Source organism: Podarcis bocagei (assembly GCF_964188305.1).
Source record: "Podarcis bocagei genome assembly, chromosome: 12".
Taxonomy (NCBI): Eukaryota; Metazoa; Chordata; class Lepidosauria; order Squamata; family Lacertidae; genus Podarcis; species Podarcis bocagei.
This window is the reverse complement of record NC_138137.1, coordinates 38,834,258-38,854,102: the sequence shown is the minus strand read 5'-3', so window position 1 is coordinate 38,854,102 and position 19,845 is coordinate 38,834,258. Positions and strand designations below refer to the sequence as shown.

Genomic DNA, 19,845 nt, shown 5'->3' with positions numbered 1-19,845 from the left:
ATGGCCTGTGGGTTTGCCTTGGGCTATCATCTCCCCCAGCCACTGATTAATCCTGAGCCCCCATCATTATCCCTTAAATGGAGCCTTTGAATTGAAAATTATTTTGGAATGGAATTTGCTGCTACACTGAGCTTCATTCATCACACTGAACTTGCCTCCTCCCTCAGAGTTAGATGCATTTGCTTGGCTGAGGGTAACTGGTTGGACGGCCTCTGCTAATTATCTTAAAGAGTAAATAAAAGGAGAGATTAAAGGGGTGGAAAAGTGGAGTGCAACATCTCTTACTTGTCTGCATTAGAGTTTCACTGGTAGCCTTCAGTATATACTGTGGGCTATATTCTTCCTAGTACAAATGCAACACTTCCAGTCTGCTTCTATGGGGAGGGGGGGGTTGAGATTAAACAGCTCACCAGCAAATTCAGGTTGCACAATTAAAGTGGATTTGGCACTCTTTGGTAACAAACTTGATTCATTAAAAAGTCCAGACTTCAGCAGTAAGGAAAGCGATGGGGAAATGCCCTGGAAAGTGTGGGATAACAGTTGCTTGACATTGTATAATCTTCCCACAAATAACCCAGAACGGATGCTAAGTAAACACTCGATGTCACATAACCGCCTTGCAAATTTAGTGCAAGCAAGCCAATATTAATGCTTAATGAACAGGCCTGGAAGCCCTCAGAAAGTCTTGTGGCACCTTGAAAACTAGCAAATCTTAGTATGGCAAAAGCTTTTGTAGACCAGAGTCCGCTTCGTCTACTGTATGGCTTGTGATGCTCAATTGTCAGGAGGGTAGGGGCACAAAATAAAATGAATATGGAAAAGCTGGAATAAAATGGCAATGGAATGCTAAAGGATAATCTGTGGGTGATTCCAGAATGAATTCTCCTAGTACTAAATCACTGCTTTTCTGCTGTAAGCTACAATTGGAATTGCAATGGTCAGCAGTTTTTTGTGTGCATTTGCTATTTTCTGTTTGTACCTATGGAACTGATCATAGCTATGTGGGCAGCAAAGGGCAGTTCCTTCTCTCCCTACTGCTCTACCTCCCCTCTTTCTTCCCTCATGCTCTCCCTAGCTTTCAGAGAAGGGGTCCATAGATGTCTGATACCTGGGAATTTGAAGAAAAAGGCAGCAGTCCTTAAGAGACCCAAAATAAGTCCTGAAGGTAAAGAGGAGTACTGTATGAATGAAAACAGGGTTCTTGAAGAGGATGGATAAGAAAAAAAAGATGTCCCTGAATCACATGGCAAAATAATGCAGAAGATGATTCTGAATATACCATTTTAACAAAGATACACAGTTAACACCAGCCGTACTCTGAGAGGAACCCCTTTATTATGTGAATCTCACTGTGTGCTTCTCCTTGTCATGGAGCTTCCAGATCACTGGAGGTCTAAGTGAGCAGGAGTCTTGTTCGTTCCAGCCTCTGAATATTCCCCCCCCCCAAGACCGCCGGGATAATAGAAGCCTGTAGAACAGACGTAGGAAGCTCTTTTTAGTCTAACTACACCACTAGTTTTAAAGTGGCTGGTGGGAAGGGAACCAAGCAGGTATATTCTTCTTTCTCCCCTTCCCTGCCTTCCACCATCTCAAAGACAGTTCGCACGTTACTTTAATTGCAGAGCATCCATAAGCAGAACGCTTTGAGTTTCCAACAGTGAGCTCCGTGGGACTGGAACTGCCATTTCTCATCCCAATTGTGTTTCAAGGAAGCCATTGTGGTATATTGTATCACCCTCAAGGGCAGTCCTTTCCAAGGACATAATCAAAGAGGTTCAGACACTACCTATTATATATTCGGGGAAAATTGTAGCTAGCAGTATAGGAAGGATGTTCTGCCATTGTGACCGGTGCTTTCCCCATGAAGCTGCCTGCCAGCATTGGTATGGATGCTAAGGCTGCGTACATCCATTTTCTTCTAGAATTATCAATTCCAGCTTCAGTATCTCAGTGGTTGCCATTAGTGGGACTGCTGTCTTGTAGGATGACTATGCATGGCTACTGGCCATAGCCTATTTAAACAATGCAAATGATAATTGAGGCTGAAACATTTAGACAGCAATCCTAAATATGCTATGCACAACACTCTTTAGAAATAAGTTCCAAGGGGGTTTGTGGCTGAGTAGACATGCATAGGATCTTACTATTCATTATTGGGTTGGAGTAAACCATTGTGACCCTTTAGATCTATCTAAAAGGTGCTTGTTTATTGTAAGTTTTGAAATTACTTTGAATATACTGTATAGATATTTGCAGGGCTTTTTCCCCAGCTGGAACTCACTGGAACTCAGTTGGGTACCATTGTCATTATAAGAGAACATGGTGAGTTCCAGCATCTTTTCCCCCTAGAAAAATAGCACTTTGTTTGCAAACAAACAAAATATCCTTGATGTCATGAACTAGCAGTACAACGGGGAGGTGGAAGAAGATCCTGGGTGTAGGTGTGACTGGGGATGGAGAAGGAGAGGCTGGTGTAGAAGGTACACACCGGACACCCACTATTCGTTATTTGAATCTGTCTCTTATGTAAATCCTGTGCAGTATGAGTAAGAAAGACGTTATACAGCCCAAACATTGATTGTGTATCAGGTCCCTCTGCTATAGTGTCCCTGGGAACATATTTCCCAAGCTAGTGGTGGCATTTCCTTATGTGACGGGTTAATTGGGATTATTTTCCCGGCACTTGCCTAGAGCAAAGAAAAATATATCCAAGTTGAATATCCCTTCTTCCTATGGTTTGATGGGGCCAGAGCCTCCTGGGGCAAAGGTACAGCTTCCACCTGTGTTTTAATCTTGGCACATCTGAGTTTACAGATTAAACACTGGAGGGTGCCCAGCTGGCTGACATGGACAAAGGGGCCACCCACAACTCCTTAACTTTATTTGGAGTGCAGCAAGCCTAGCATTGCGCTGTGTACAGCCTTTTGTGTTTTGGCAAGGAAGCTGGATTGGGGGAGGGTGAATGCAAGGGGAATCAGGAAGACGAAAAGGAAGCAGGGCGATCGAAAAGATGCTTTCACTTTGCAGACGGTTCTCCGTGATTACAAAACTAGTACTTAAAACCATTTGTACAGCATTTTGACAAAGAGAGAGGGAGAGATTTATATTGTTTATTGGGGTCTTTGATAGAAACTGAAACTGAGGTTGTTATAAGAACTCTGGAAATAGTAAGCAATTAAAACGAGACAGCTGTTACTCAAGTCTTTTCCAGTCTCCCAGGAACCCAGCTCATATTGCAGCCTGAGTGCATGCTGCTTTTCATTGGCTCCAGGCCACTGTTTATGTCACAGCCAAGCGGGCCTCAATTTTAGTTTGGCCTGAAGGAGAGTAAGGGGAAAAAATTCTGATACTTGGACAGCATTTTAGAAGCACTGAGCCACAGTGCTTCAGATGTAAAATGCACCCCTCCCAGAAGTGGTTCAGTTTTGAAGAGGACACTCCTCTGTTTGCAAGTCTGCCTGGTCCAAGTCCAGTTGAAAGATAAAAGTTCCCTAAGCAGCAGGAGGAGGAGCAGCCCTGAAGTTGCTTATCAACAGTTAGCACTTGGGCAGCAGACTGAGGCCACAGTTGCACCCAGGGCTGGCCCAAGACATTTTGGCACCTCAGGCAAACCACAAAATGGAGCTTCCCCTGCCAGGGAAGAGGGGGTGAATGAAGATCTACATTGGGAAGAAAAGAATAAATACCTACATTGGGGAAAAGGGGGAGGAGAATCAAATCAAACCTTACCCAACAGTTGAAGTGGGAATCAAAGGTGTGGGTGGGTGTGCTGTGAATGACACTAGGTGGGTGCAGAGTCCAAGAGACCCCAGAGATTACCATGTCCTCCTCAGGAATGGGAGGAAACCAGCAGCGCTTTCTATATGCCGAGAGGCCACTGTAGAGGCGGCATGAGGGAGCTGCCAAGGAGGCAGCAGATCTGGCCTCTGAGGGACGTGCTGTGGCCATCATTGCTACTGTGGTCATGGAGATGGCAGAAGGCGATGCATTCCTTGGCGGCTGGAACTGCTGCCCCCCTGGGGCAAGCTTACTTTGCCTCATGGGTGGGCCAAGCATGTTCACAGAAGAACCATGTTCACAGAAGAAGCCCTTGCTAGATCAGGCCAATGGCCTATCTAGGCCACAGTAGTCACCCAGATGCCTGTGGGAAACCTGCAAGCAGGACTTGAGCATGAGAGCACTCACTCTACCTGTGGTTTCCAGCAACTACATTGCTGCCTCTGACTGTGAAGGCAGGCCACAGCCTTTGGTAGCCTTATCCTCCATGAATTTGTCTAATCCTCTTTTAAAGCCATTCAAGCTGATGGCCAAGGCTGCCTTATGTGAGAGCAAGTTCCATAGTTTTCTATGCGCTGTGTGAAGAAGTACTTTCATTTATCTCTACTGAATGTCTGTGTCAAAGTCATGCTGAGGGCAGCGCATAGCTCACAAATGTTTGCCTCTGCCTTCTAAGGTATAGGGATCCCTATGGGACTGCAGTCATCAACATACTTGGTCAATTTACTTGGGTAGTTTTTAGATGAAGCGATGGACAATTTTGACACTTGGGTCACGTCCCCGGAACGAGTTATATAACCAACTGTGAGACGAAACTTTGCACAATTGAAGATCTCGCCCTTAGATGGACTTCAGCTGAAACTGATATTTATTTCGTAAAAGGAAGGGAGGGAAATCTGCGAGTACTGCTGCCCACAAAACATGGCTGATGTTTGTGCAATACTCAGATTCCAATCAGGCCCAAAGTGTGGTGGTGATTTCATTTTATGGAAGAACAAAAATTAATCTGTCTAAGATCGCTTTGTCGTGAAGGGTAATTTCAAAGCTTTTGTATAAAACAGCACAGGACAAAGTAAGGGAGTGAAACAGACTGAAGAAACCCCTTAAGGGAGGAAGGGAGGATGAGTGTCTCTGTGCTAATGCATTTGATGAGCATTATCAGGAAACAGCATGTAGCTTGAGTCCCATGAAAAGTAAAATACTGTAGCACCAAAAAAGGGGGGAGGGATTAAGTGAAAAGTGTTGAGCACATTACAGATACCATTACCATTCTGAGTGACGAAAAGTTCCTCAGAGACCAAGTTCTCTCAATGTGGTAATTTCCACGAATCTTCTTTCCAGCCTTTTTGCATTTGGAATATGGTCAAACCACAGTTGTTTCATTCTACAGATCTGTTGGTCGGCAACTGCATTGGCTGGAGGGCTAGGTTGCTAAGCCTGGAGCAGCAATCTTAGGTTACAGGTGGGATTGATGAAATCAAATTTGGTTGATTGGATCACTGCCCATGGCCAGGATGGAGAGGCTCCAGCCTCTCAGATGTTGCTGAACTACAACTTCCATTACTACAGAAAGCTTCTCAGCCCTGCCCTGTGGTATTGATCTTTTCAAATAAACAATTACTCTAAAATGATCCATAGCCCACCCATAAATGCAAGCCATTCAGCAATCAGGTGGGTGCTCCCTTGCAGCCTTCAGCATCTAGGGTCCCTTACAAATGCTTTGGACTCCAACTCCCAGCATGCTCTGCTCAGTGGGGCTAATGGCAGCTGCAGTCCAGAAACATCTGGAGGGTAGCAGGTTAGTGAATGGCAACTTTCTTTCAAAACAATGCACCAAACATTCTGCTTCCAAGTTCCAAAATGGAGACTATTTGTCTTAACTGAAAACAGCTATCTTCTTGGAATTAAAACAAGTAATTAGAGGGCTGTTTTGAAATACTACTCTCTTTCTAAAAGAACAGCAGCAGCAGCAGCTGTAACTACTAGGACTGCCCATCACTATGTTTCACTGTAAAAGCCAGAACAAAATGCCATCAAAGCGAGATGCGGCAAACTCCAAAGTAGAGCTGGTTTGCTTTTTTTGCCTCTCCGAATAACAGAAGTTTTTACTAACCACTTAAAGAAACACTGAACAGGAAATATAAAAATAGTTATGCGAGAAGCTCTTTCCCTCTGAAAATATTATTTTAGCATACCTTGTGTATAGTGTAATAATTCCAAATGAAACATTGTTAAAAGTGCAAAAATAAGCAGGCTTGAAACATGCTATGGAGCATTTCAGGGTGATTAATAGCTCAGGATTGAAAAAGTGAGTGACAAGACAGAGAGAGAATGAGAGTGAAGGATGGCTTAAGGCAGCTGGGAGAGTGCGGGAGAATTTCCAGCTGACTAGGGATGGAGGAATCTGTCGGGTTTGGTTCTCCCACTTCCTGATTCCACCCCCCCCCCCCAGTCTTAAATTCAGTTCTCCATTCTGTGGCAATTAGCGATAATAAAAAAAAGATCTTCATGGAAATTCACCAGCATTTTGCTGTGAATTTCTCCTAGCAGACACATTTTTGCATGTTGTTTTGAAAATATATACATTTTAAAAGCAAGTTACTCTAATAATTTTAGAGTGTTTTGTGTGTGTTAAATTTATATATCTCCCTTCATCCAAAGATCATAGAGTGAGTTACAATATATACAACATATTTTATATATGCATATATGTTTGTATGTGTGTATAATTTTCACTACCATAGGGATACTTTAATATATGCATATTTGTACACTTTGCTTGACTGAAGTGACTGCATTGCAGAATTAAGATAAATGTTAATTTTGAATGTTATCTGTCTTTCTGTTGCATATCACTTTGGAAAGCGTTAAATTAGGGTGGTTTGCCTTTAAATGTGAACTGTATTTAATTTCTCCACCATCCCTACACCTGACCAATCTGATATGTTTGGAATTTTATTATTTGTTTCAAACATATTCTATTGTACAGTGTTGCCCTTAATTCAGAATTGCTTCAGCTTTCACATATGATCATGGTTTCAATGCTATTGATTAGGAGATAAGGTGGTAGATAAGATTTGAGCGCTATTTCATACATTATGCAGGATAAACCTGGATCTACCTCCTAGTGTACACTCAGCGGGGAACTGTGGCTAATTCTGGTCCCCCAGTGGGTTTGCTTATTTGATGCAAGTGTGTGAAAACATTAATCTTTGTCACATTCGCACCTTACACTTTTAGGTGAAAACATATTGGGAGTACAGCTCAAAATGAAAAACAAACAAGGAAGGCATGATATAAAACTGCAAAATAAACACAGTTTAATGCAAACGTGTGTAATGAAATCAAAATAGTTTTTAAAAAATTAAATAAAAAGTCACATCAGGAAGCTGCCGTTTTAAGGGGGTTTTTTTTGTCTCTTTTTGTTTCCTCAAGATGCTCCCGCCCCCAGCGAATTTACAGGTGTGTTTTCATCCCTGTAAATTTACCCTTGGGTAGTTGGTGTCGGCATTCTAAATACTAAATGTGCACTAGGAGAGCAAAGATTTTTAGGATGCCAGCACCCTCATTCCTTTGCTCCAGTCCTCTGAGGCTGCTTTTAATTTAAAAACAAATACAACAGAGACACACACTTGTATGTAATGTGTAGTTTGGCCAAAAGATTGGGCTTTTGTTAGTTTTGCAGGAATGCCATAGTTGAGAGGCACAGCTACCAAAAATACTGATGTATGTATCCTTGCAGTCCTGAACAAGAAGGTGTTGTAAGACAGTTGTAGGACTAAATTCTGTATTATTGTAAGCACGTAGCTCAGAGGCCTGGTGAAAAAGAAATGTTTTTGCCTGGTGCATAAAGGCATGTCATGATGGCACCAGGTGAGCCTTCCTGGGGAGAGCCCTGGAGTGCAACAGCATCTGGAGGTCCACAGGTTTTCTGTCTGTCCCCTAGAGACATCAGGTTATGAGATGTGGATACAATGGTGTCTCCCCTATTTCCTCCATTTTCCTGATTGCAGATCCCTTTTCGTATACTGTATATGTATTGGCCCACCAGTTGACGTTCTATCTGAACAATGTTTACAAGGTGTTGATTAATAACTTGAATCTCATAAACAGGAAAGACAGTGAGAACCCTTTAAAAAAATCCCCTGCATTGCTTTTTAGAGAAAACCAACAAAATAAGAGAACTAAATAACCAGTGCCATTAGTTATTTTGATCAAATTGGAATCTTAAATGCCGAAACAGTAAGAATATCTGCATAGCACAGTGTAGCAGAATATTGATGGTGTAACTATCTTCATGATGGGACGCGGATGGCACTGTGGGTTAAACCACAGAGCCTAGGACTTGCCGATCAGAAGGTCGAATCCCTGCAACGGGGTGAGCTCCTGTTGCTTGGTCCCTGTTCCTGCCAACCTAGCAGTTCAAAAGCACGTCAAAGTATAAGTAGATAAATAGGTACCGCTCCGGTGGGAAGGTAAACGGCATTTCTATGCGCTGCTCTGGTTCACCAGAAGCGGCTTAGTCATGCTGGCCACATGACCCAGAAGCTGTACGCCGGCTCCCTCGGCAAATAAAGCGAGATGAGTCCTGCAACCCCAGAGTCGGCCACGACTGGACCTAATGGTCAGGGGTCCCTTTACCTTTAACTATCTTCATAGCTTTTTACAGCATTCCTGTCCAGGTAATTATTTTGAAACGTTAGGTTCTAACAATTTATTATGAGGCCTACATTATGCGATGTTTTATAATAATGTTTTGAACAGGGAGACCTGGAAGACATTTTTTTTTTTACTAGTTCACTCAGATTAGGATGTTTTCATTACCTCACAAATGGGTAACCTAATTTGTATCTAAAAGGCCCATCGTGGTGATATCCTGGCTGAATTATTTTATCCAATGCCTGACACTTTGCTATTGATCCTTCTGTCGTGCCATATGCTACTCATGGTACAACTTGCGTTAGCGACAAAACGTGCTTTGTGACAAGTACAACATTAACAATATGTGGTGATATCATGCATGGCATGGCTTTTGCCTGGCTTTGGCTCATGGGGAGAGAAAGGGCTCTTGCAGTGCAAAGCTGCCAGGAATGATTGCCAGTGCAAGAGTTTTCCATAACTGCTTCCATAACTGTTCCTTGACTGTAATTAGAGCAAAATGTACAATTAGTGCTGCAGTTACAATCTTTGTTTACTGCCTAAACAGCAAAGCAAAACTCTCCTGTTAACAGAATTTCCTTTGTAGTGGCATGAAGTTAAGGTTTGTTGCACAAAACCAGCACAAAAAAACCATTGGCACAGCTTTGGAGAGATAGGACAATCCTATGTTATGAATGTTATTATAAGTTGTTTCAGTGGGATTGCTTGACCACAATTGTCCATGCATTGGTAATTTCACACTGGATGACTGCAATGCACTCCATGTGGCGTTATGTTTGAGGCTGGTCTGGAGGTTGTAGGTGGTGCAGAACACAGTCAGCAGGTTCCCTATGGGGGCAAGCTACTGACAGTATATAACACTTTGTGGGATTTGCACTGGCAATCTGCTACTGGGTCAAGTTTGAAGTGTTACTACTAACATATGAGACCCTATACAGCCCAGGATCAGTGTACTTGAGAGATGGCCTGATTCCTTATGCTATATATACCCAGCAAGTCACTGCAGTCTGTAGGACAGCTTCTCCTTCATTTCCCTATTGCTGTATGTTTTTTGATAATGACAGATATTCTCTCTATCACACTGAACTGTCGGGCAAGTGATAAAACCATAGAGATGGAAGGACCTTAGAAGTCATCTACCCTGCACAAAGAAACAGAAAGTTGGTTTGTGGGAGGAGGAAAACGAATTGATGTATTTTGATGTAACACTAAACCATAGTGTTACATGAATGAGATACAGGCTTATGTATCTGAAATAGCTGTGAGGAGATTACTGGAAACATTTGCTTCCAGTTTAAATTAACTGCAATTTGTTATTTCATCCAAAATGGAACAAACTATAGTAAGCTTAAATGATGGTTTGTCTAAACAAGCCAAGTTCAAACTGTAGTTTCTGATCTTAACTTGCTTGAATATATACTATATTTAAAACTAACTACATTTCCTAGTTTGGATGAAACGATTGAGTGTGACTAGATTAAAATGGAAACAGATGCTTCTAATCTGCAGCCAGAGAAGGGAGGAGAGCAGGCTTCTGTATGTAACACTAAACTATGGTTTAGTCCCTATGGTGCTACATCCAATGCAATGTTATTTTATGGTAACATATTGGACAAAATGAGAGCAAGGCACTTGAAATGAATAACGGTAGGAGCAAAAGGAGATTGGAAGTTAACACATGCTGCTAGTAGAATTTTAGATGCTTTCATTCAGAATCAAATGTTCCACATCAGATTTTCTTTCTTTGAAGCATTATCACTGATCATGCTTCTTGTGATCAACCAAGAATCAGGAAAAATTTGACTTCCTGATGCAGTATCTTCTTTTTATTATCCCTGTTGTATTTTATATTTCTCTAGTCGGCTTTTCTAGCCTAGAACATTTCTGAAATGACACACACACCTCACTGGGATAAGTGTAAAATGCCTTGAGGACCACAGTTTCTAATCCTTAACATAATTTTCAAGACAATCCAATTGTATATTAGCTCTGAAGGAAACCCCAGTATGTTCAATGGGGTTTACTCCTAGGGTTTATTTAAGACATTTGTAGGTTGCCCTTCAATTTGTCAAAACTTGACAACAAATTTGTCAATTTGACAACAAAATAAGACAATATCAACTGCACATTAGAACTGAAGGCACAGTGGTAGGAGATAAGTTGTTGGTATAAAGGTTCTCCTCATGATTTTAACTTGCCCCATATTTCATCTTAATGGCAAGGGGGGAAAAACCTTTAAGAGAATAATTATGTACTGAGAATGGCTGAGAGAAATTTCTCCTTGCCCCCTTGTGGTCAAATGGTTTTTTTAAAAAAATAATACTGCAAATATCCATGAATCTTACATGAAAACAGTTGTGAAATTTAAGGTTTGATTACTTTAAAAGCTGGAAATGTAGGTGGGTAAAATGAGTACTCTAGTTCAGAACCAGCTCCTGCTTTAAGCAAAGATCAGTCTTGTGGGGGCCATTTTCTGTTGGTGGGCATTGGTGGGTTGAGCTTGTCTTGGTGGAAGGCAACAGGAACATCAGGTAACTGGAGGCTGCCTTTATAATTTCCCACAATGCTCCAGAGTGATACCATGTCTGAGGCATTGTGGAAAATGAAAATGTCAGCTAGGCTGTTTGGAACACCAGGCCAATGTGTTTGTTTAAAGGAGGCCCAGGACAGGCAGCAGTGATGGTTCTTTCTGTGACATTGGGGCCTTGGCAGCTGTTGAAGGATGTCAGGAGCTGATACCAGGCCTGCTCTAGCTAGGCTTGGTTTCAGCTCCTTAGACAGGTAGAAGCAACAGTCTTTTGGCTGAGGTATTATCGCATTATTATGGGATTATGTTGGCCATTTGGGTGGGATTTAAGTCTAGGCTCTTCGCAGGCAATTATTTTAAATTAATAGAATGACTAGCTCTTACCTGTTTGGGTAAGTAAACACCTTATTTGTGTGCTATTATTTAAGTCCCAGACTTCAAACAATGTGTTCTGTAGTATGTAGATTGTAGTCTAGAACAGTTGTGTTCAAAATGTGTTGGGTGACCTTGAACTTCTGCCAGCAATTCCTTCGTTAGAAGTCAGCATTGGTACATTGTGGACAAGCTTCCCTGAAAGACAGCGTACCCCCATTACCAATCTTCCTGCCAAGTCTGAACTATTTGCAGTTGATAGAGGGGAGCAGAGAGTCACATGCAGTGATATGCACAGCATCACATTAGAGTTAGAAAGAGCTTGCTACCCAAGCAAGGTCTCAGCCTCAACAGGAAGCCTTTTATAGCCCTTCCAGCCCAGGAGGAGGGCAATAGCTAGTTCGGATGGGTGACCCAGGCACCTCCTGAGACTTCTACTACTATAGTTGTGTTCTATGAAATATTTTCATGGGGCAATGATGAGACCCAACTGCCCTGCCTCCTGGTAATCAGCATGAACAGTGTACACCATAGAACTTGTTTAAGAATGCTCAGAGGTGACCAAGTTTTTGATTACTCATCATTAAGAGATCTGATTATACAATAACTGTAAACAGGAGTTGCCTGTTTGCTATGTGCTCCAGAATTGCTCAAAATATTTGCACGCAAAAGGTTCCATCAAAAAGAAAGTTAAGTGCCATGTAGATTGTGCTTTTAGGATTTATTTCACATAGGTTGCCAGCGGAATTCAGAATGAAGTTTGCCCATTGTCCCTCAATAGCCAGCAGCATGGCCCAACATAGTTTCCAGCATAAGAGGTTGTTATGGGGTATTATTATTATTACTATTAAGTGTGATTTAACCGACAATATTTTTAAAAGCAAGTATTCATTGATGGATATTTATCTTTACCACAAAAGTTTCGAATGCGATGGTAACATAATGGCTTAATAATTGAAATTCAAAGCTATTTCTGTTACAAATATTGTGTTGATATTATAATCCAGAATTAAAAGATATATTGTCTCCCTTTAACTGAGCTTTGTCAGATTCAGATAGACTTATGATTACTCATTGTTACACAGCAAATAGATGTAATGAAAAGCTATCATGGGAGGATGTGAATTTGATCAGAATCTTTTCTTCCTGTGAGTGGAAAAGTAGCATAGGAAAGACAATTTGGTGCATGGGGAAAAAGGTTTAAGATCACACATACACCAACACTCCCGTGGCAGACTTCAAAGCTGCTGTGGCTGCTTTTCATAAAATACACTTTAAGAAATGCAGGGGAGACCGCAGTATTAATTCTAATGGGCTTTTACTGCAGAACATCATACTGGTTATATTTAAAATACTGGATTTAGACTGTACCAGCCCAATTAGATATTTAATACATCAAAGAAAACAAAAACCAGTTTCTACAGATGTATCTTTGGTTAGATGCTGCTTCTAAAGCCCATCCCACTCCACGACTTTATGGATCAATAACTCCTGATAAAATAAGAGAAGTGAGTGCTGATTGAAAAGCCATAAGGCACAGTTTGGTCTATTAATTTTTAGATTGTGGGAAGAACCTGCTTTTATTGTACCATGCAGTAGTAATTGTTGGTAATAACAACAAGAGCAGCAATCACAATTAGGTGCTTTATGGCTATGAACACTGCACCACAGAATCCATTCTTGGTTTTGTCTTGATATCTGGCAGCCTTTTAAAATACGTATTTAGCGTTCATGTAGTGAAGCCTGACAGCGATTAAGTACCACCTGAGAATGAGTTTTAGCTGATAACTGATTTACTAATTTTTGTTGAGGTAGATTTACAGTAGTGTTTGGAACTTTATACTCATTTTAAATTCCTTTGAGAAGATAAAAGTGTGGCTAAATATGTATATTTGAGGTTATGGAACTCCATCACAAATGACACTGATGTCCTCATTTAGGTGCAAGGTGAAAATGTTTTTGTCCCACTCTACACAAAGGAATTAAAAGTGAGCACATTTCCAGGGTGAGTCACAACAATTTAAAATACAGCATTAAAAACAGTTTAAAACAAATTAACAACCACAAGCTTAGTAACTGTTTGCAAAAAGGTGAAGGTGGGCAGAGCATTACTGACGTAACATGTCTAATATTATGCACATCTACACCTACAGATTGGTACTGTGGCTGTGACGCAAAAGATTTTGGGGTCATAGCGGATAGTTCACTGACGGCATCAACCACAGATGCTGCAGCAGCAAAAATGGCAAAATCAGTACTGTATTTACAATGATAAGGAAAGGGACTGAAAACAAATCAGCAATGATCATCCTAGTGACAGTCCCATTATGTAAAACGATTGTGTGGGCAGAAATAGGTCTCCTTTGTGTAACGTCATATGCTTTCCCAAAATCAGTTGGTGAATAGAGGCACTTGTTAAGATTCATCTATGACAAATCCGTGAAAGCGACAAAGCTTGAATCATCATTTGGAATATAATTTCCTTCTCTCTCTCTCTCTGAGGCCTTTGCTGAATAATACAGTAAACTCTGCAGTTATATTCGATCGATTATCCCATTCGTATCTCCGCAGCAACCTAGGGAGTGTAGGACTAGCAGACCGAACCTAAGATCTACCCAGCGAGTTCCGTGTCTTGAGCTGACGTGTGAATCCACGCCTCCCAGGCCCGGCTCTTTTGCAGGCTCCCCTCTGTCACGCTGTCGGGAAAAGTTTCGCAACAAGCGCGCGGGAGGCTTTTTTTGTGGGCGCTTATAGGTGGCTGTGTGCCGTTGCGAAGGATCCTGTTTTGTTTATAGCGCGAGAGAGGCCTCCTTTCCCCTTGGATGTGGGGGCGGCTGGCAGCTGCCCTCCCCTCGCAGCCTCCCTCGGCCTGGCTGGAGGTTTCTTTTCTTCCAGGCCTTCCCAAAACACAAGCCTCCCGGCATCGGCCGGTTGCTAGGCGTCGTGACGACAGAGGTGCGGCGGGCGGCGATTGGCGGAGGCCCTGCTCTTCCCCCCGTGGGATTCGCAGGGGGAGGGGCGGAACCGGCGCGGACGCTGGAGCATGCGCAGTGGGAGGCCAGCGTCCTGCCCGGCCACGTCTGCCGGGTCCTGCCGCAAGCGGCTGTTCTGAGGAGAACCCGGCTGAGGAGGCCAGCTGCTCGGCCCCATGGGCTTCTCCGCGCGACCCTCGGCGGGGCTGCGCCGGCGGCCCCTGCTGCTGCTCGCGCTCCTCCTGCTCGCTCAGCCCGCCTCGGCTTGGGAGAGCGGAGACTTGGAGCTCTTCGACCTGGTGGAGGAGGTCCCGCAAAACTTCTACGTCTTCCTGGGAGTTGAGCAGGTGAGGGGAGGCAGCGCCAGGAGGAAACCCCCCCCCCGGGGTGGGCGCGGGGTCTGGCCCGGCCCGCCGTTCCTGCTCCCCTTCCGGCTGGGCCCTGCTGCGACCTCCCCTGAAACCCGGGGCCCGGAGCGTTTGGGACGGCCGAGAGCCGGAACCAAGGGGGCTCCTGAGCATATGCAGATAAACTTCTTGGGCGGCTGCTGCTGCTGCTTGGCTCCACGTATCTGAGGGGAGGTTTGTGAAGCAGGTCTATAGTGTGGGTTATAAAGTTGTGTTCGTGTGTTTCTAAAGTATGCAGTGCTGCCTCTTCTACCTCTTGCAGCTTATTTGTTGCCCACTCACCACCGTTTCTCCCTGTGGTGAGGAAACCCAGCTTTCCCTTGACCTCTCCCCCCCCCGCCCCATTTATTCTCCTTTTTGATGTTTGGATATTTCCCATCCAGACCTCTTCTAAAGGTGCAGTGTTCTGTGTTTGGATCCTGCAGGCTCCATTTTGCTCTTTCCTCCTGCCTTCCACCTTTATTTTAAAATGTAGTTGCCCTATCTTATCTCACTTCTTTTCATCCCAAACCCCTGTAGGAGACTTCCCCTTTTCTTTCAAATCTAGGCCACCAAACCTGCAAGCATATTCTATTCTCCCCCACCCCACTGATTTTATGGAAGTGGCCTATTTCCCTTTTTTTGGAGACTTTTTTGCACCCTAAACCTGTCCAGATTTGTGAGTGAAAACTTGCACGTTTCCCTTCCGTTTGTGGAGGAAGCCATGTGATGCATGCTTATTTTCTTGCTATTTCCATCTAATATTCTGAAGAATGGGCTGCTCCCAATATTCTAATTGTCTGTTCATTAACATTGCCTTCAGAGGCCTATCACTGTGTGTCCCTACCTTTGGAGTTTTGTCTGGTGGCAACTGGGCATAGGAATGGTATCCCATCCTTAGAGTTCCCTCCTCAGAAAGGTCTGTCTGCCACCCTTCCTTTTAACATCTTAGCTGTGGGTTAAAAGTGATTTTCTTTACCTTTAGTTTTTAATCAATAACAAGATGTTGCTGCTGTGTTTGTGGCACTGATTTTACTGATACTTATTTTATTTGGTAGTTTTACTGATGTTTTGGTTTACTTATAGTTGTTTATCTTGATTGTGTACTAACTTGTGAATCCATTGGATTAAAAAGCAATATATAAATGCCATAAATAAATAAATGCATTGGATGTGTGGCTGGTATTGAGGAGCTACTAGGGAAACTTAAAAGTTATCTTAAGTTTGTATTAGGAAATAGTGTCCAGCTAAACAGTATTGTAAAAGATCAGGTTAACTATTCTGAAACAGATTTGAATGGATTTTACGTTTTACTTTTTAAATAAAGACTGAGGTAGCAGATCTGGCAGAACCTAGTCAGCAGGTGGCTCAGCTTATTTCTGCTGAGTTAGTTGATATTTTAGAATGTAAAATGCTATTTTATTTATTGATTGGTTTTTACCTTGTGGGCTTATAGCCGAATAAAGTATTTATCTATCTTCTGCTCCTGATGTTTGGACAGGAGTAGCTACTTTGCTTGAGGATCAAATTTTCCTTGAAGTGTGTGGTATAATTTCAATTTGAAACTGGCATAGTTGAAACCTAAACCTAACTCTGAACCGAATCTAATCATCATGTTCAGTTCTGATTCAGACATTAATGTAAAATGATGTAATAACTGGTTCAGTTACTATGAACTTATGTTTTGCAGATTGATAACCAACCCTTCTTGTGGTGTAAGTGAGAGTGAATATAATGATGAATACTTAACTAGAGAACTTTTTATATATTTAAAACATGGTGGCGGATCCATGGTGGCGGATCCAAAGAACCATGCTTCTACAGCTCCCTTGAAGCTGTCCCAGAAACTCCAGCGGGTACAGAATGCTGCAGCAAGGCTCCTCACGGGGTCTCTGCCATGGGAGCATATTCATCCAGTGCTTTTCAAGCTGCACTGGCTCCCGGTGGAGTACAGGGTCAGATTTAAGGTGCTGCTTTTGACCTTTAAAGCCCTTCACGGCCTAGAACCCTCGTACCTACGGGACCGCCTCGCCTGGTATGCCCCACGGAGAGCCTCAAGGTCCATAAATAACAACACCCTAGTGGTCCCAGGCCCTAAGGAAGTTAGATTGGCTTCAACCAGAGCCAGGGCCTTTTCAGCACTGGCCCCAACTTGGTGGAACGCTCTGTCTCATGAGACCAGGGCCCTGCAGGATCTGATTTCTTTCCGCAGGGCCTGTAAGACAGAGTTGTTCCGCCTGGCCTTTGGATTGGAGCCAATTTGATTCCCTCCCCCCCCCCTTTTCTTTTTTCTTTTCCTTCTCCTGCAATGAGGCTACATTTTAATATTTTAATGTTCCATTATTTTAATGTTGTATTTTATTTTTGTTTTTAAGTTGTAATCATTCATCTTGTTTTTATTATTGCTTGTAAGCCGCTCTGAGCCCGGCCTTGGCTGGGGAGGGCGGGGTATAAATAAAAAATTATTATTATTATTATTATTACATCTGTCACTCCAACTGATCTTAAAAGGGCTCTCCCCTGAACAGCATTTGTTGAAGCCTGAGAACTTGCAGTTGGAAGGGGAACTTGTAGAAGCCCACATAATTGCCAAGGTGCATGCTTGAGGATCATGGGATCTTGACTCTTTTCACACACAAATACCACATCCTGTAGAATTCTATCAGTTATATTTTATCATTGCACAATCAGAATGAATTTCAGGAACCAAAATGCTTTTTCTGTGCAGCCTGAGCAGCAGCAGTGAACAGTTACTTATTGCTGCTTGTCTCTACCCCACCCCACCATCCTGCTCACAGTTGTGGAGAATATTTTTACGTTATGACTGGTCCATGTCACCATTAAGAAAAAGAAGTAGGAATATGCCAGTGTATTTGTGGACTGTCCCTGGATCAGGTGACTCTTCTTCTTTAAGTTCTCAAAGTCTTTGACCTACCTCAATGTTGTCATATGAACTAGCCAGATGTTAATCAATCACAGTTAGCCTGTCATTTAAAAAATAAGACTTTAGAGCTGTCTTGCCCAACAAGGTGCCTTCTAGATGGTTTGTACTATAACTTCTGTCAGCCTCAGCCAATATTACCAATGGTCACCTATTTGGGGAGCTGCGGAACTTGTTGAGTGGCACTATTATTATTATTATTATTATTACTACTATTTACTAAATTTGTATACCCCCTTCATCTGTAGATCTCAGGATGGTTCACAACATAAAATTACAACATGAAAACCAACCATAAAATACATAATACAAAGATAACAGAAAACAAATTCCCCTCTCCCATAATACATTTAAGAGGGATTTGGTTAATCAGCCAAAGGCCTGGTTGAAGAGGAATGTTTTTGGCTGGCACCTAAAGGCATGTAATGAAGCCACCAGTTGAATCTCCCTGGGGAGAGCTTTCCACAAATGGGGAGTCAATGCAAAAAAGGCCTGTTTCTGTGTTGCCACCCGCAAGAAGGGCCTCTCAAGTGTCTGGGTAGATTCATATGGAAAGAGGTGGTCCTTTAGGTATTGCAGTCCTGAGCTGTTTAAAGCTTTATAGGTCAAAACCAGCACTTTGAATTGGGCCTGGAAACTAATTGTCAGCCCGTGCAGTCAGGCCAGGATTGGTGTAATATGCTCAAACAATCTTGCCCAGGTGAACAACGTGGCCACCAAATTCTGCACCAGCTGAAGTTTCTGAACCATTTTATGAGACACCCCTATGTATAACACTGTTGCAGTAATCTAACCTAGATATTTAATCTAACCTAGAGATTACCAGAGCATAGACAATGGTAGCTGGCTTGTCCCTGTCCAGATATGAGTGCAGCTGTTCCAACAACCAAAGCTGATGCAAGTTGAAATAGGTTGGGGAAGGCTGTTTTAAAGATTCCAGTGCATACACATGGGCAAAATGCAACCAATTAGTGTAGTATGGTGATTCTAATTTGTGGGGAAGTGGGGGGTCATCACAGTTCATTTCTGGATTAAATATGAAGAAAAATAGCCTTTCGGCATCATTGTCAAATCCAGCACCATACGATGGCTGGGCCATTTTGCCTGTTTGATAATTTGGCCCTGGTCGAAAGAGCCTTGAACTCTGTCATTAGAAAAATAGTACAAGTATTATTGTCTGTTCCACAGTCTTTCCATGGACTACCTGAATCGAGCTCACAGATCATCGAACAAAGTATGAGATAAGGGATGAGGTACTATTTGCCCCAAGAGAGACTTGAGGCATATTATTTGCTTTTTTATTCAGGAAGTAGCTGCTTGGCCTGGCCGTTCTAAGAACTGGATATTTCCCCTTCTAAGCTATGCAAATAAGGGCTGGCTCAGTTCTCAGTGGCTCCCATTCAGACTGGGACATGGTTGAGGGTGGAATAGAGGCATCTTTTACTCCAGACACAAGGTCATCCATCACCTGAGCAGCAGCATCTGAGTAAACCCATTTACTTTCTCTTACATAAATGAATGACTGCTCTTCATTCATAGGGGAGAAAAATAAAGTGCTGTGCTTGAGGACAAACCTTACCTAGTTTATGACCCTGTGGCTTGATGTGTCTTTCTGCACAGAAACATGCTGCACCTGTGGGTTCTTCAATATACAGGCCTCTCCCATGCATTCCATTTCTCATTATAATGACAAGCATTTCAGTAGAAACAAATAGATTGATCTAAATCCTATACTCTCTCTCTGTCTCTCTTTAAAAAATGCTTTATTTTAAGCAAACTAATTTATTGTTAGCCCTTCTGCTAGAATATGAATAAATGGAGGATAACTGCTGCACCTTTAGAAAATTAACCTGTGAAGTAGTTCTGTTACCTGGATGTACATTTAAACTACGTGTGAGCTGAAATGCAACTTCTAAAACTTGACCAAGCACATTTTCTATATGAAGAATACAAAACAATAAAACCAGTCAGTTTTCAAGGACAATGCAAATGTTGTATTGTTTAGATCTGAATAACTTTTTCAGAACTTGATGATGGCATCTGCTTGGCCTGTAACTATAGCAACTCCTCAATGGCTTTCTTTCTAATTTTCACATAGAACTGACATTTTAATAACTCATTCAGAGCACTTAATAACCTTATGACAAGAAGCCCCTAAACAGATCTGCAATAGATTAAAGAAAAATCTGTATATGGGACAGTAGTTTTTAA

The 19,845-nt window shown here is 42.4% G+C and overlaps 1 protein-coding gene across 1 annotated transcript in view; it reads left to right on the top strand.

Annotated features, from left to right (window-relative positions):
- Nucleotides 1-14,400: 14,400 nt before the first annotated feature.
- DNAJC1 (DnaJ heat shock protein family (Hsp40) member C1) overlaps nt 14,401-19,845 on the top strand; it is a 73,709-nt gene continuing 68,264 nt past the window's right edge. The window contains exon 1 of the mRNA XM_081163226.1: nt 14,401-14,654. Coding sequence (XP_081019352.1) covers nt 14,484-14,654 — 171 coding nt within the window. The 5' untranslated portion in view covers nt 14,401-14,483. The remainder of the gene's footprint in view (nt 14,655-19,845) is intronic.